The sequence below is a fragment of the Glycine soja genome, chromosome 20, assembly GCF_004193775.1.
Source record: "Glycine soja cultivar W05 chromosome 20, ASM419377v2, whole genome shotgun sequence".
Taxonomy (NCBI): Eukaryota; Viridiplantae; Streptophyta; class Magnoliopsida; order Fabales; family Fabaceae; genus Glycine; species Glycine soja.
The window spans coordinates 11,894,340-11,910,698 of NC_041021.1; the positions used below are offsets into that span (position 1 = coordinate 11,894,340).

Sequence of the window (16,359 nt, forward strand, 5' to 3'; positions counted from 1 at the left end):
AGGAGGCTAGGGTTTCGCTCTACACGCTGCCAGTGTTGTTACCACTGCGTAGTTTAATTGCTTGCCCATACAACGTCTTTTTTGTGTGTTATGTGAGAAGGGAGAAGACAAGATACTAGGAGGAAGGGAGTGAGCAACCCTGCCACTAAGAGTGTTGAAGGTGAGAGTGAACCTAAAGACAAGGAAGAGAAGAAAATTGATTTTAATTTGAGAAAAAATACAACAATTTTTTTTTATAAAAATGGATGTTAATAATTAATCAAATATCCTCAGTTTTTATAAAAAATTGATAATAATATATCCACTTAACATCAATTTTTAAATGTTAATAATTAATCTAAGGGAGAGGGGAGAGGAAGAGGACTTCTCACTCGGAGAGACAACTATGATGAAATAATTAGGCTTATGAAATTATTGCCTAAAAAACCCAAACTTTTGATTATAAGTTGATTAAATTTAAAAGGGTTTCAATTAATGGATAGGATTGACCCATTTGGCAGGGTAAATATATACTAAAAAAATAAGTTTTCAGTGTGAATGAGAATTATTTGTTATAATGTATATAATATTTTAGAGGAACTATCACAAAAAACAGAAACAAGCGGATTTAGTTTGTGAAATGTAAGGGAGGGATTTTTTTTCTTAACTGGAAATATTGAGGTATGTGATCTTTGGGGAGGGGGTGACTGCCCTGCTGGCATATACCTACTTCCGCCCCTGTACAAGTCCTAAAAATTATGAATAGCATTATTAGTAAAGTATTTTTTTAATATCATTAAATATAATTAATATTTAAATAATACCATTAAATATATAAAATTATCGAGATGATATTATCAAATTACATTTAATTCATATATTATAATTTTAATTATTTTCTCAACAATTGTTTTCCTCAAACTTTGCCGGCATTTTTGACTCACCGCTTTACTGCTAATGCCATATTTTGAAAGGTTTGTGTAAATAAAAGTGATATACAACAATTATTTTTCAACATTTTTTTTGAAACGAATTCATTGACAAACACACAAACATACTGCATATGGAAATCACTATTATTTACTTGTACTTGTGCCATAACTTTATTATCTAAGATACATTTTTTAAACGCATCATCTAAATACATTGATTCACCTAAATAATAAACATACATGTACAAATTTAAGCCAAAGGTAAAGTCCCATATATGTGTGCATGCAAGCACCAATGGTTTCACCAAATATTCTCATGCATGCATATAGTAACATTAATTGTCTATTTCTTACGGTCATGACAACACTTGTAACTAACAGAAGCTACCTCCATCGGACGCCGACAATCCTTTTTAGGGCACACTATTCGTTCCAATATATCCATGGCATAACCAGAAGAAATTACATTTAAACATTTTTTGGAACAGTCTTTATTATCCTTCATTATTTCCTCATAGTATTCTCTGAAAGCCACATCAAAACTCACTTCTTCATGCAACTTTCCATGCCACATGCCAAAGTCCTTGACCGTGCGACACATGGCCTCACCATGACCAAGTAACTTCACATTGTGCCCTTTACTAAGAATGGCCCATCCCTTAGGATCTTGTTTGAGGAACAACAACCTTTTTATTTCTTCACTTGTTGCAAAGTCAATGCCCTTCTTCATTTGTTTCCTCCTTGTAAGCAAGCTATCAATGGCAATCCAAAAGTGTGGAATAGCTTTGGGGTCATCCTTTCCTAGTTGGTATGACTCTATTGTGGTGTTTATATTCAACTTGAGTTTCGCAACGTCCCTCTTCAATGTCTCTATGGCAGTTGCAAATTCTTGGATCCACTTTGTGTCCATGCCACCATAGATGAAGAGATAACAATCCTCTTCGATCTGATTTTCGCACATTATATATATGTATCTTGGTCATTACAATTAGGGTGATATTAATTTGCACTATAATATATAAGAGAGAAAAGAATATTATTACTAACAACACACTTTTATATATACACTTTCTAACTCGATTTCATATAAGTTAAATTAATGTGATCATTTTACTAAATAAGTTTTACCACTAATCCATATTTAATGAACACGCTTATTAAGTAAGACTTACATACCGATTTTTTTATTTTTTTATATTCGCATATCTTACATGTCTGTCAACATCTTTCCTAAGAAGCTACAATCACATTTGATGAATTTTCTGATGATTAAAAACATATTTATCCTTATATTTAATTAGAAATTCTACTTTATATATATTTATGTTTTACATTCTACCATTATTAAATTAATTTTTATATCTGTTAAATAAAGAATACAAGTTTTATACTTAGAATTAGTACATTATATACAACTAGCTAGTCATCATGCATATACATATATATCAAATCGTTATGCAATGATTTAAGCATTGAGTACTTACCAAGCTCTCTATTCCTTGGTTGAGTTTGGTCATTTCAGACCAAAACCAGTTCCATTGCTGAGTAAGTCGATAGTGATCAGAGGTTCTGAAAGGAAACCCATCGATGCCCCACACAGATATAATTTGCTTAGTGTCTATGTTTTCCACCTTACCTTGAGGATTTATTAATGCAATAATAGGCTTTTCCTTGTACTTGAACACCTCTTTAATAAGCTTCATGCCTGTTTCGAAATTGAAATATTTGACTACGTACCATCCAAACTTATTACACTGTAAATGACTTTCTAATTTTTTCCTACGTTCCTCATTCCATTCATCCACAATGGGGATCCACAAAATCTTGAAATCCTCACTCCTATAGCCTTCTACTTCTCTCGGTTTTTCCTTCAACTTCTCGTGTATTGATTTTAGAAGCCGAATCTCATCTTCAATTTTATCAAGGCCCGAAATGAATAATAAGACATACTTCTTAAACTCTTCGATTTTAACCTGTTAGGGTTAATATATTAAACTCGTGAAGAATTTATAATTAAAATTCACGGACAGTATAAAAGTTTGTTATACTTATATCTATAAATTGACATGTATGAGTAAGATTTTTGAATTTTATAATAATTAATTTAAAAATTACTATGATTTTTAATTGGTAATTAATATTAAAGTTTATAGAAATTAAACTCCTTTTTAGTTTTATGGCTAATACTATTATAGTGGAGAATGGGAAATTAAAAAATAAACTCAAAGAATATCTTTTCTTCCGTCTCAAACTACTTCCAACTAAAGAGAAAACAAAATTCTATCAACTAATTAAGAGAGGTGTATCAATTTTATTTTTTTTATTATCAAGGAACAGGATTAATAAGATGCAACAAATGATTTTAATCATTCTAACTAAAGGAGGCAAATTGTGTAATGGAAAAGCCAGTGATGCCACCAAATTAAAAAGTTAATTTCACATTGTTATGCATAATTTTTTCTTATGATCACTATTTTTTTATAAATAAAGCAATGTGTTTTACTTATAATACAAAATTCTTCCATGTTACTTTTCATTTTTTATTTATTTCATCAATTCATCCCCAGCCAATATATTCATTTTGTAGAGAATATAAAAACTAAACAGATGTTTGTTAAGTTCAACATATTAATTCTAAAAATATATTAATTTAATTTTAACCATTTTTTAATTATTTATGTTCTGTTTCCTAAAACAAAATATTAGTTGACTAGATCCTAGTGGCTACCTGTTCTCCAGTAAGGACATTAAACACATTCTGTCTTAAATCCCTGTTCTCTCTGGAGATTATGAGTGCTTTCAAAACCTTTACAATATTTTTACCAGTATGAATCACAATTTTCTCACGCCTGGTGTAGTCTTCTATCCTCACTGCAAATTAAGAGCACACATAATACCTCTATAAGAGATTATGAACTTCAATTCAGCAATCTTCAATAGTTTAGAAATTGCATTAGGAAGGGAATAAGGTACGAAGTACATAATTAACTAACCTATCTCCTTGCTACACCTTTCCAGAAATTCCTTAAATTTTCCTAGAATGGAGTCAAGCTTAGGCTCAAAGCTTTTCGATAATTCATGTCTCTGAACCCTTACAATCAGTAAATGTGACATGAAAAATAATTAAATTTGTTCGATCTATTATTTAAATAATAAAAATTAGAGTAGATACCTATTTTGTTCTTGAGAAATTAGATGATAAAGATGTTGGTAAAAATTCTATCATAATTCTTATAATTAATCACATATATAAGTCATATGGTCCTTTTTTAAAATTTATGTATAGCATATGTATGAATTAACGAGACTAATAAAAATTGATATTTTGTTTATATTTTGTAAAACACATAAGTGCCAACAGCTATTTGTTTTAACTTTTATTCATGTATTCAATATGTTTTAGTTTTGGCATAATCAACAACCTTTATATTTTTATATTTCAAGTTTTCAAAATTTAATAATATAAGTTGAAAAAAAGGTAACATTTTATAGGATGATACAAATAACGTAACAACGATGCTGATAATTTATTGACAATTGAAACATTATCAAAAAGTCTAACAAAACAATCACTCATATTCTTTTGCTAAATTTTATTTTTAAATCTTTCATCAATCGTTTTGAACACATGGGAGATTTAAAAAGGCAATTTATATAAAAAAATTCATATGATTGTCATGTTAAATTCCTTGAAATCAATTTGCTATCAATATCATTTTTATGTCATAAATTAATATTATTACTTAACAACATGAATTAAAAAAAATTGTAGTGTTTTTATTTTTAACCAATGCAATGCTAACAAGATCTTAAAATTCTTATTAATTTTTTTAACATAAATTTACTAGTAGTGCTAATAACATTCTCTCTAACAATTTCTTTTAAACATTTTTTCTTATCAATTGAAATTCATTAAAAATCACAAAATTATGATAAAAAAATATTAAATACAGAATAATCATTATTTTGTGATTTCCAATATTTTAGCTAATACTAGTAAGAAAGAATACATTCATTAGAGAGTGGTATATAGTGTGTTACTAGCATTTCTCAACAACTAAATCAAACAATAATAATTATATACTAATTAAACTTACTTATAATCTGTGAACTCATCAATTTGACCTGTACAACTGACAAAGGTGAAGATCGCCCAGTAGACAACAACAGGGATCTGGTGAAAAGTTTCTGCCAAGGTGGGTACATCTTTTATGTCATGCCCTAAACTAATTAGCCTCTTCCACTCAATGATGCATTCAATCATTTGCATTGCCTTCTTCACCACACTGTTGAAGTAAGGGAGATGCTGTGTGTTTTGAGGAACCATTAGAAGTCCATTCAAATCTGCAAATAAATTTTCAATCTGCTGCTGGCATTGTGTGGTCAGGGGAAGGTACATGAATTTCCCATATTCTAGGGAAAAAGCTGCTTGAACTATCAATACTTTTGCATCCCAAGAATAATGTTTCAGTTGTTCTAGAATCAACATTGTTGTGCGATGCCCGAAGTGTTCACCACGAGGAGTGCATATCATCTACAAGTCCAACAATCACTTTAAATTTTTATCATCTGTTTACACATTTAGAACTAAATTAGATTTTTTTTTAGAGATTAAATTATTATCGGTTTACACATTTAATTACCAAAATGGTTATTTATAAAAAGAAATTATAATTTACAATGTCATCTTAAACATAATTTTAATACAATTATTCGAATTAAAAGTACGAAAGAAGAAAATGAAACAGTATTTTAATAACATTAAATTAAATAGTTTTGAAACCCAAATTTGTACAATGTGTACAGTTGTTTCACGAAAAACTAATCATTTTTTATTCTAGAGGCATAAAAGATTATAGTTTAATTTTGCCCCAAAAAATTATAGTTTAATTATATACAGCGCCTATGTTCGTTCATTATTTTCATGAATAGTTTAATTAAATTTGTAGTTAACACAAAATAGATAATCAGCAATATCATCAGGTAAGCAATTTAAGAATCAAAAGTAAAAAGTCACCAGGTAAGCAATCCGCCTCAGTTTGGCAGTAAGTTGTTGGGAACTTATGTTAATTTCTTCACTGAACTGTTCCCTGAGTTGGTCACCCTGTTCATAAAATCATGTAATATACTTTATGGTATATAGTGCGAAAAGGCAACTGCATTCATTCAATAGAAATATATAAAAAGCATTTTGAAGAGGTATGTTGATATCTTATTTAAAGGATTTGAATTCATTTTTATTCAAATCAATGATATATTGGTATGTGAGATTAATTTATTATAATTAATATACATTTACTTGTTTATTTTAAAAATGATTTAAATATATTTTTAATCTCTGAAAAATACTCAAATTATTATGTAATTGTTTTCTGAAATTATTTTTCTTTGTGATTGTTCTCTATGATTTTTTTTTACTCTATTTCTTGCTGTTAGATTCCATCAAATAATTGCTGACATGTCTATTAAAAGGATACATCACATGTCCACTTGTGAAAAAAAATTTAGATTTTTCAACTTTTTAAATTGCATTTATAACCCATATAAAAAACTTTATTATTCTACATCATAAGGAATGTGGATGACAGGAGGAATTTTTAACCAATGTATAGAATAATAATATTTTCTACATCGGATATAAATATAACTGATTTTAAAAGTTAAAAAACCTGATGCATTTTACATTAGCATACACATAGACAAGTGAGGTGTGTCTTTAGCGAACACGTCAACACCCATTTGACGAATCTGACGTAAGAGTAGAGACAAAATTTTAAATAGTAAGAAACAACCACAAAGAAAAAAAAATTCAAGAAATAAGCACAAAATTTAAATATTTATTTAGGACCAAAAACATATTTAAGTCTTTTAAAAATAATTTCAATTTTAAATGCTAATTTTTTTAATATTTGTCAACTTTATACATAAATCTTCATTTCTAAATAGACATATATAAATCCATACATGTTACAAATGATTTGATTTTTGCAAATGAAAAATGTAGGTATATAAAGTTTTAATCCTTTAAAAGAGTACTCATCTAAACATATATTAATAGAAACTCAACATCATTTTTAGTAGATCAAGGTGACAATGAATGACTAGATGTCCGAAACTGAACACTGCATAAATAAAGTTGGATTGAACTCTTGAATTTTAGGTAGAAAGAATGTGTTAATTTGGGTGGGAGAGCTAGGTCGGACTCATAGAATGTTGGTTTGAAAACAATTAGGTCTATTTGACTCAATACTATTTTATTTTATTTTTGTAAAATTTAGGCATAAAATCCAATAGACAATAATTAATATATATTCAACTCATAAAATATTTGAACTAGACAACACCGATCCACATGCTCTTTACATGTACTATTATTTCACCTCTTAATTTTAGATATGGAAGAACTTATATAATTTTTTTTTTTAAAATCTCATAATTTTTTATATTAAATCTTAATCATCTATTTATCATTATACGATTTAGATTTAATTCTTTCAATTTCTTATAAATTTGGACGAATTATTACTTCGTTTGATTGTATGCAAAACGTACGTTGAAAAGGGTGTAACCATATTACCTTACTAATGACCTTCTCTGAGATATCGATCGAGTGGTTGATAACATTTGAAGCAACCGTTTGCAGAGATGTCACATCGCACTTCTCAAAACAATCGAAATGGGTTCTGTAAACATCATCCAGGATCTTGTCTTCACTGAATTCAAATGGGTTCTGCATTCCTTCCTGTTCCTGCACATTAGTACTTGAAAGTGAATGGGACATGTTGGTGATTAGTTCAGCCTTGCTAGCCTACAATATCCTACAAGTCAAATTTAATTTCAAAGTAAGCAACGATGCCTCTTTCTTTTGTATTGGCTTATTATTTATAGTTAGCAAAAGCATAGAGCATTATTTTATAATTAATTCTTACGTAAGGCCATAGCACAATAAATGAATCGCTTCATGAGCATAGAAGGGACTAAAAAAAGCATGGATATAATTAACTGTCCACACAAGAAAGCATCTTCGCAACTTATTAATGTAAGTTTTTCTCTATGATCCCTATATATGTTATGATAGTTGAAAATTAATTATATGATTGTCTTATCAATTTCATAATATACTCTAGCCTTCAAGTTTGCTTGATAAAAAATTATTAGGTGATTTAGATTATCATGTTATTTATAGTTTTGATTAATATTTATGTGACATGTAGATAGTTTAATATTTTAAATTGATTAAGATTTCTTAAGTTAAGGAATAATTCTATCAATTCTGATTAAATAGTTATTAAGTATATTTTTAATTTGATAAATATATCTGTGTATCAATAGATTATTAGTCAAGAGCATTGATGATACAGTAATCCTATGAGCAACTTTTACGAGGCTTAATTCCCTAGAATTTTGCTTTTCAAGAAAAGAATGTGGATATGAAAACATGTTGCACTTTCTAATGTTGCTTTTCAAGAAAAGAATGAGGATAAGAAAAGCATTAGGCTCGATGAAACATACAAGAAATGAATCGTACATGGCAACAAAGGTGTAACAACTATGGATACTTGCAATGATAACGGAAACATATGGGTGAGTAAAATAATAACTAGGAGTGAATCCCGCGCAATGTATGGATTTTTAAGTGACAAAGAAGAAATAAAAAAAAAAAGAAAAAAAGAGAGAGACAAAAAAGGCAAAACATTAATTAAAAATAAAAAAATAAAAAATTGTTTAACACTGTTGACACGTGACGACGGCTAAACGTACCTTTTTTATATAGATATAGGTGAACAATTTTTTGAAATTATATATAATTTTCCTTTTTTAACGTTTTCAAATAAATTTCTATGAGAATATATGATATGATATTTTTTAAAATAATTAAGAAAATTAGTCAAATGCAACACTAATGGAAAGCATACTTTTGATGACGGTTAATTTGCACATTTATAGACAAAGTTTAACTTTTTATAAGGGTTTTTAAAAAATTGTCTTAAAAAGGTTGTCATCCTAAGACAATTTTTAGGCAAATAATTTTTTATAATATATATTTTTTAAAATAAAAAATAAAAATTGAGAATTCAAAGATAATTATCCGAAAAAATGTCTTAGAATGACTACAATCAAAGACAATTTTTTAAACAACCAACTTAAAATATTTTTTTAAATAAAATATATTGAGGATTATAATATAATTTTTTAGAGAACCTTCCTAGAATATTTTTTAATATATATATATAGGATTTTAAGATGATTTTTCTAAAAAAAATATTTTAGAATGTCTATATTCTACAATAATTTTTCAGAGAACCGTCTTAAAATATATTTTTTTAAAATTAAAAATTTCATATATATTTGTTGCAATCAATATCAAGATGACTATTCTCAGAGAGCAAATTTTCATCTAATTTCCCAAACATAGAAGTGATTTTACTTCAAAACATAATCATTAATCAAGAATTTAACTTGGCAACATCATAGTTGCTAAAATATTCATAGATGATATTTTAGCAATTCAATCATTCATGGCTACACTTTAAGTTAATATATTCGATATTACAATACTCATCCGGAATATCAGTATTATAGAACACTTTTTCCCACCTCTCACATGCAATTTAAGAATTTCAAAACTGCAACCATGATGATCAAAACTTATTGTTGTTACACATGCCTCGCATAAGAGGCTGGTCAATACCTCAAGTGAAGCAATTTAAATTAAAGTCTTAATATTTTCAAGTGCATGTAAACATATAATAAATAAGTTTATCTGAATTTAAATTCCAACCTTAAATGCATTTGATAAGGTGTTACTCATATAATCCCTCCCGCTAAAGTGCCCGTTATTCCACATATAATTGTAATTCCTCCAAATATCAAATCTGTTTTAGTCTACTAAAGTAATCCAACTTCATATTATATCTTACATTGAAAGTTTATTTACTCACTAGGCATGAATAAATTGCATGCAAGAAACAATAGATATATAAGAAAGAAGGAACAACTATATTGGGAAATACCCAAGTCTCACATCGGCTGCCTCAATCCTTGGAGTGCAGCTTATATATTTGTTGGGCAACTCCACTTAATGTCAATTGATTTTAAGATGAAATCTAACATGGTATCAGAGCAGGTTCTGACCCTGGGACTTTGCATTCACTTTTGCTGCGATAAGCGCCCTTGGAGTACAGAGATGAAGCAAATTCTCACCATGTAATATATATTATAGCCAGCTTTGGGCCCCAGTATGAGTAAGTACCTATGAAAAAGTTGTAAGCCATGCAACCTACAAATAGACATTCAATTAATGGAATTAAATAAACAGAGTAAAATAATATGACTACTAAAAATAAAAATGCATATATGATGTCATGAAAAGAAAGAGAGAAATAAAAAAACATATAAAAGAAAAGAGAAAATGGGTATAAAAAATTAAAATGATTTTTTTTTTATTTTCCTCTCCTTTATTTCTACTTTATCACTATTGATTAAATAGTTTTAGTGACTATTATTTTAAGGGTATTTTTTGATGAATTAAAAGTGAAAAAATAATTTTAAAAAATATTTAATGTTCTCAATAATTCTTAATTATTTTATTTTTAATAATATTATTTTATATATTAATTCTTAACGCATTGCTTTCAATATATAAGTTAAATATTAATTCTTAACGTACTATTTTATATATTTTGTACTACTTTTTAACTGCATAACCAAGAATAAGAATATGAAAAATAAGAAAATAAACATTAGTGGAATAGTGCTTCATGAGGACAAGGATATTTTTTTTTAGAACACAAAATAACTGCACAATATTTTTGTTTATAAATCTTCCAAACAAAATTTTAAATAAATTAGAAGTAATCAAGAATGATGGGAACAGGTCTTATCCATTGAATTTAAGAATAAAAGCCAGCCCAGAATAACCAACAATGGGAAGGTAGGATCTTACTTCCGTCCAGGTAATGGTTCAATTTTGAAGTACCTGGCAAACAGAGCATAAGGATGCTTGTCAACTAACATCTGAACTACAAAAATGGAACTAATATAACCAAAAGTCACAATGCACAGTCCTTAACTATATTTATACAACAAGATAGCAACCACATCATTTTCAGTGCACCATAGGTCATATGTCAAGAAATAGAACATACATGGGGGAAAACGTAAAACTAAGTGAAGATTTTAGTAAACATTGAAAAACTAATAACTTAAAAAACTTAAAATCATACTTTTCAAGGTTAGACACACATAATAGAAACAAGAACAAAGGAGAAGAAAAAGAGTCCTACTCATGCTCCAAAGCTTGTGCTGCTATTAAACGAAATAGATTTATGGTTCACATGGTGAATAATTTACACTAAAAGCATCTGCATCACAACATTTAGAATTGGGATAATTACCATGTACATACAAAGCAGGAAGAGATAGCTTGAGGTTGAAACTGAAAATCTAGAGATCATGACCATTAAAGCAACAAAAAGTTAGCAGGGGTAATAGGTGATAATGATATAGTTACAAGTAAAAGTAATGAAATCTCATGCTCATATTTACGTATCAATGCTTAGGCAAAGAAAGGAAATGTTGTGACTTGTGACCCATTTATGCACCTCATCACTATTTAGGAGGGAGTGTCAATACCAACCACAAGTATATAAAACTGATTGTACTGCACCTTGAGTTCAATTTTGGATTACTCAAATGGAAAATGGAACACATCATTTTTCATTTTCCGTATAGACATAGCAAAAATAAAAATTTTAAAATATAAGAAGGAAAATACTTACTTAAGCATCTTTGACAAGAGGTCATATGCAAGGTTTTTTGGAGACAGGTGTATAACATTATAGAGACCGGCATTGTCACTTTACACATAAGAAAGAAAATCCATTAATTTAACGGTAGAAAAAACTCAATTTAATTTTAAAATTCAAAGAGTAATAGGTTAGTAAAGGAGAAAGTAAGGAAAGACTACATACTAAAGGAAAAGATGATTCCTACATATAATTGTATAATCACATAAAAAAATGAAAAGATCTTACTATTTGTGTCCTTGTATATGTTGCACATCTTGTTGCCAATGTGGAAGACTTACTAAGGAAGGCCACTTTTCTAATGTGGGATGGCCTTGCATAGTAACAATGTCCTGTGATATAACTCTAGAATATTCATCAGCAGAATGAATGTCCACCAACAGGGAAAAAGCAAAACTCTAAACAGATAAATTACCTAAAACCTTAAATATCTTGTCAAGTTGATCAAGCTACACAATGAGAACAACAATTATACAAAATCCAAAAGGCAAAGACTACACTAATATAAAAATTATTTCAACACCAACCTAAAGAAAGCTAAATCAGTGGCACATAATTTAACTACAGAACCAGAAAGCTATAAGTTATTGCATCAAGTACCTGAAAGGGATTTGGTGTAGCTTTAACTACTGCCCCTTGAAATAGTGGCTTCAAGGTCAACAACTTAGCAAAAATGCATCCCACAATCCACATATCTAAATGTATATTTAAGGAAAAATGATCGAGTATTGGACCACTTTTAGAATAGTGAGAAAATGCTACAGACACATTCAGTTACTATACACTATAGACAAGTTTAATTGTGGATTATGTGTACCATAGTGGAAACTTCCCCAACATCCAAATGGATAAATTAAAATGTAAATATTATGTCAATCTTGTGGACATCTTCAATTCAGCAAAAACATGACTCATTTAAGCAGATGTCTCTAGTCAAACTGGGAATAACAGAACCAGAAACATGTAACTATAAAGCTAACTATGCCATAGCACAACAATTCCTTGACTGGAAAATATGAATGAAACAAAAAGAAAATCACCTTGATACCCAACACAAAGAAACTAAAACTTCAATAAAAGGATACCAACAACACTGGTATAATGTTTTGGTCCAAGAAGCAACTCAGGTGCATGATACCAAATGGTTACAACAACCTGCATGTTAGTATCTCTTATATTTAGGAAACCAATAATCAAATTAGAGCAAACAATCCATGTTTAAGCAACCTGCATGTTAGTATCTCTTATATTCAGGTTACAACAACTTGCATGTTAGTATGTCTGATAAGTGTAACACATCACAAATTCAATAGAAGATTCTTTTCATATTTTTTTATTTTATATACATATTACGTTAATTTATTTCTTCTATTGAGAGTCAATTTGAACAAAATTTAGAATATATACTTTATTTCTATTTGACTAAGATATTTTAAATAGTAGAAAAACACTAAAGAGAATGACATTTTAGGAGGGGGGTCTTATAAAATCAGGGACTATCATGATCAATGTTTACCGTGTTTTTCTAGATGTATCGCATATAAAATATTAAAATAAGTTTAGAAAAATTGATTAAATCCTATATGAGATTAACTATGTTGCAAAATAGATTAAACGTATTCCATATTATCTATTGATAATGAGATTATAAAATTACTTCATTTTAACACTTTGACTAATAACTTATGGATTACATTAAACTAGGCATGAGTACCTATCTTCGATTCCCACAGATCAAAAGATAAAAACTAGGCCTCAAATATAAATTTTGATTAACATTTCTAGACACAGACTAGGTCATACCCCATTGTCACATAACGGCTTCAAAGGAGCTTGATATATCCTCGCAAGTCCAAAGTCAGCCATCTTAACAACTCCATGCTCCTCTCCTTCACTCATAACCTGGCCAAAGAAAGTTCATTAAAAAAAACAAAGTACACTAATCAAAACCTGAGAAACGAAGTTGAAATTTCAAAATACTAACGACTATAGCTAGCATTAAAAGAACAAGTTAGTGTATAGTGACAAGGAGGCAGCCAAAACCATACCAATATATTTGATGGCTTCAAATCTTGATGTATCATCCAATTACTACGCAACCAAAAAAATGCAAAATATTATATCTATTTACAAAAGAAACACTAATAAAAAAAAAGAGTGATGTTCAAATTCAGTTAATAATTCAGACCTGTGCGGATAGTTTAGTCCATTGAGCAACTGCCAAAGCAAAGACTTAACAATGTACTGATTAATGGAATGGTTTAGTTTGTCCCTATGATGCCTAATAATTTTCTGCCGCATTTCACACAATTTATTTCACACTCAACAAAAAGGAAAAATGCTTCTCGATGGAAGGATATACCGAAATAGAGATCGTGCTTGGCATAATCGAAGGCAAGGTAGAGAGACATGTCGACGTGGTTGATGTGTACATTGACGAGCTTGACAAGGTTCTCGTGCGTAATCTCCCTCAGCAACTGCAATATAAAAAAAGAGTGAATGAAAAATTGCATTGAAAATGGAAAGGAAAAGGTTAGGTTAGGAATAAAGTTAGTTACCATGATTTTGCAGATGGTGGTGGGGGAGACGTCGTCGTCGTCCTTGGATTGCTTGAACTTTTTTATGGCAATGGATTTGGAGGGAGTGCCAGCGGGGATTTGGTTCAGGTGAGCAAGATGAGGCCGTAAGTGCCTTCGCCGATTTTTCCTAAGATTGTACTATTGAACCCACTCCACCCTACTCTATTGGCTCCCACTTTTGTCCCCCATCTCTCTTCTGTTCTATTCAATCACAAGGGGGTAGGCAGTAGTGTCTGAAAATTGAAAGGGGAATGAAGGTGAATAGGCGTGTTTGTTTTTATTTAAGTGGAAAATATTCTAAAATGGTTTTTTAAAAACCGTCTTGAATGACAACCTTCTAAGACGGTTTTTGCAAAACCGTCATAAAGATGTTGCATTTATTTACAAAAATATCACTGTGTTTCTTTCAAAGACAATTTTCATAGAACCGTTTTAAAAGATGCATCATAAAATACCATTTTTGTAGTAGTGAAGGAATCTTGACATAATGTTTTTCAAACGGAGATTAGTACTACAGGGCTAAAAAGAGAAGGAGAGTATTGAGACAAATTAAAGTTAATGAAATCTCAAAAAAATATCGTGTATGTAATTTATTGGTTTAAATAACTTTTTAGTACATGTACATGATCAAAGCTATTAAGGATTTAATGTTTTATTTTTGTCAAGTTTTGGTTTATCATGTCTATAGAGAGAAAAATTATTGTGTTGATATTTTGACAAATAGTGTGCATGACATGGAAGGAGATTTTATATATGATGTATTGATGTTTCAGTAACCTCTGGCTTGTCTAAGCCTCTTGTTGCTAGCTTATGTTTCAGCGGTGGCTACCCCCAGATCTGTTTGAGTATAGTTTTGAGCTTAAGCCCTATTTTTTTTTTTTAAAAGGGTGCTTTGATTTTGATAGCTAATTTTTTTTTATTTGTTTTAGTACCTCATTTTTATGTTTGATTTTACTCTTTGTGGTTGATGAGCTTTTGTTAACTAATGACGTGGTTAATGGAACACCGCATTGGTAAGTCCAGTTCATTTAAAAGTTGTTGACTCAACAACCATGTCATTTCTACGAAAAGTGCCTTCTTAAAAAATAACAGATTGTCAATTACCAAAATCATGCAAAAGTAAAGGTTAGCTACGAAAATAACCTTTTCCAAAATTATAAATTTGTGAGATATCAAAATCAAACAAAAATAAATGTTATGTACTAAAATCAAAAGATTCATATTTTATAAGTATCCAATAGTTATTGAAGTCTAAGATAAAAATAAAAAAGTTAATTAATTATAATTGTCATTGCACCACATGAATTCTTTGCCACCTTCTTATTTGTCTCCATCGATGTGATACTCCTTGAACCTCAAGGGCTTCTCGAGCGGCACTTGAAAGATTTTGGCAATGGCCTCAGAGGTAGCACCCATGAACTGTAACAAAATCTTGTGGTTCAACAACTATAAGCATTTGGCTGTGGCAAGTGAACTAGAAATGATGACATGGAGAGCATCATCATAGTTGAGGTAGAGGGAGACAAAATTGACCTTAGGAGGCGCTTATGTGGGGAATCTCATGCTTATGTTGTTAGCATTAAATTAAGAAAGCATAATAATTTGCATGAACTGGAATGAACGAATACAACATAGGAGAGACATTATGTGGGGTGAGTTGAGGTGTATATCATGTGCAATGATGATGATAATTAACTTTTGTTTCTTAGTTTTGAGGAATATATCATGCAAGAAATAGGAAAAAGAAGAGAGCCAAGAATTCGTGTGAGACAATAATGATGATAATTAGTATTTTTTGTTTTAGGCTTTGTAAATACCTGATTTTGTTTGGAAAAACACAAATAATTAAAGAAAAAGAAGAAAATTTAAAAAGCAAATAGAAAAACAAAAATAGCAACAAGAAAGATAAGATTAGCCAAAAAAATATTCAATTTTGCTTTTTCTTTTTTCATTCCGAATTTGCAACTCAATTTTTTAAGAAACATACAAAAAAATAAAATGCAATAATACAAAAAAGTAAAGACAAAATACAAAATTAAATAATTGAAATTTGTAATCAAA

The 16,359-nt window shown here is 29.4% G+C and overlaps 2 protein-coding genes across 2 annotated transcripts; both read right to left on the reverse strand.

The window, feature by feature from the left end:
- Window positions 1–1,034: 1,034 nt before the first annotated feature.
- Window positions 1,035–7,771, reverse strand: LOC114402519 (protein SIEVE ELEMENT OCCLUSION B-like). The gene is made up of 7 exons (XM_028365123.1): window positions 7,489–7,771; window positions 5,929–6,015; window positions 5,009–5,445; window positions 3,905–4,002; window positions 3,640–3,782; window positions 2,396–2,884; window positions 1,035–1,857 (listed from the first exon to the last, which is right to left on the reverse strand). The coding sequence occupies exons 1-7, from the start codon at window positions 7,690–7,692 to the stop codon at window positions 1,255–1,257; spliced, it is 2,061 nt and encodes a 686-aa protein (XP_028220924.1). The 5' UTR covers window positions 7,693–7,771; the 3' UTR covers window positions 1,035–1,254.
- A 1,913-nt stretch (window positions 7,772–9,684) lies between these two features.
- Window positions 9,685–14,424, reverse strand: LOC114402864 (cyclin-dependent kinase E-1-like). The gene is made up of 12 exons (XM_028365548.1): window positions 14,278–14,424; window positions 14,082–14,196; window positions 13,768–13,810; window positions 13,523–13,621; window positions 12,805–12,874; window positions 12,320–12,414; window positions 12,135–12,168; window positions 11,948–12,051; window positions 11,693–11,770; window positions 11,309–11,357; window positions 10,858–10,890; window positions 9,685–10,191 (listed from the first exon to the last, which is right to left on the reverse strand). Exons 3-9 carry the CDS (start codon window positions 13,801–13,803, stop codon window positions 11,768–11,770), a joined length of 441 nt encoding a protein of 146 aa, XP_028221349.1. The 5' UTR covers window positions 13,804–13,810; window positions 14,082–14,196; window positions 14,278–14,424; the 3' UTR covers window positions 9,685–10,191; window positions 10,858–10,890; window positions 11,309–11,357; window positions 11,693–11,767.
- Between the last annotated feature and the right edge of the window lie 1,935 nt (window positions 14,425–16,359).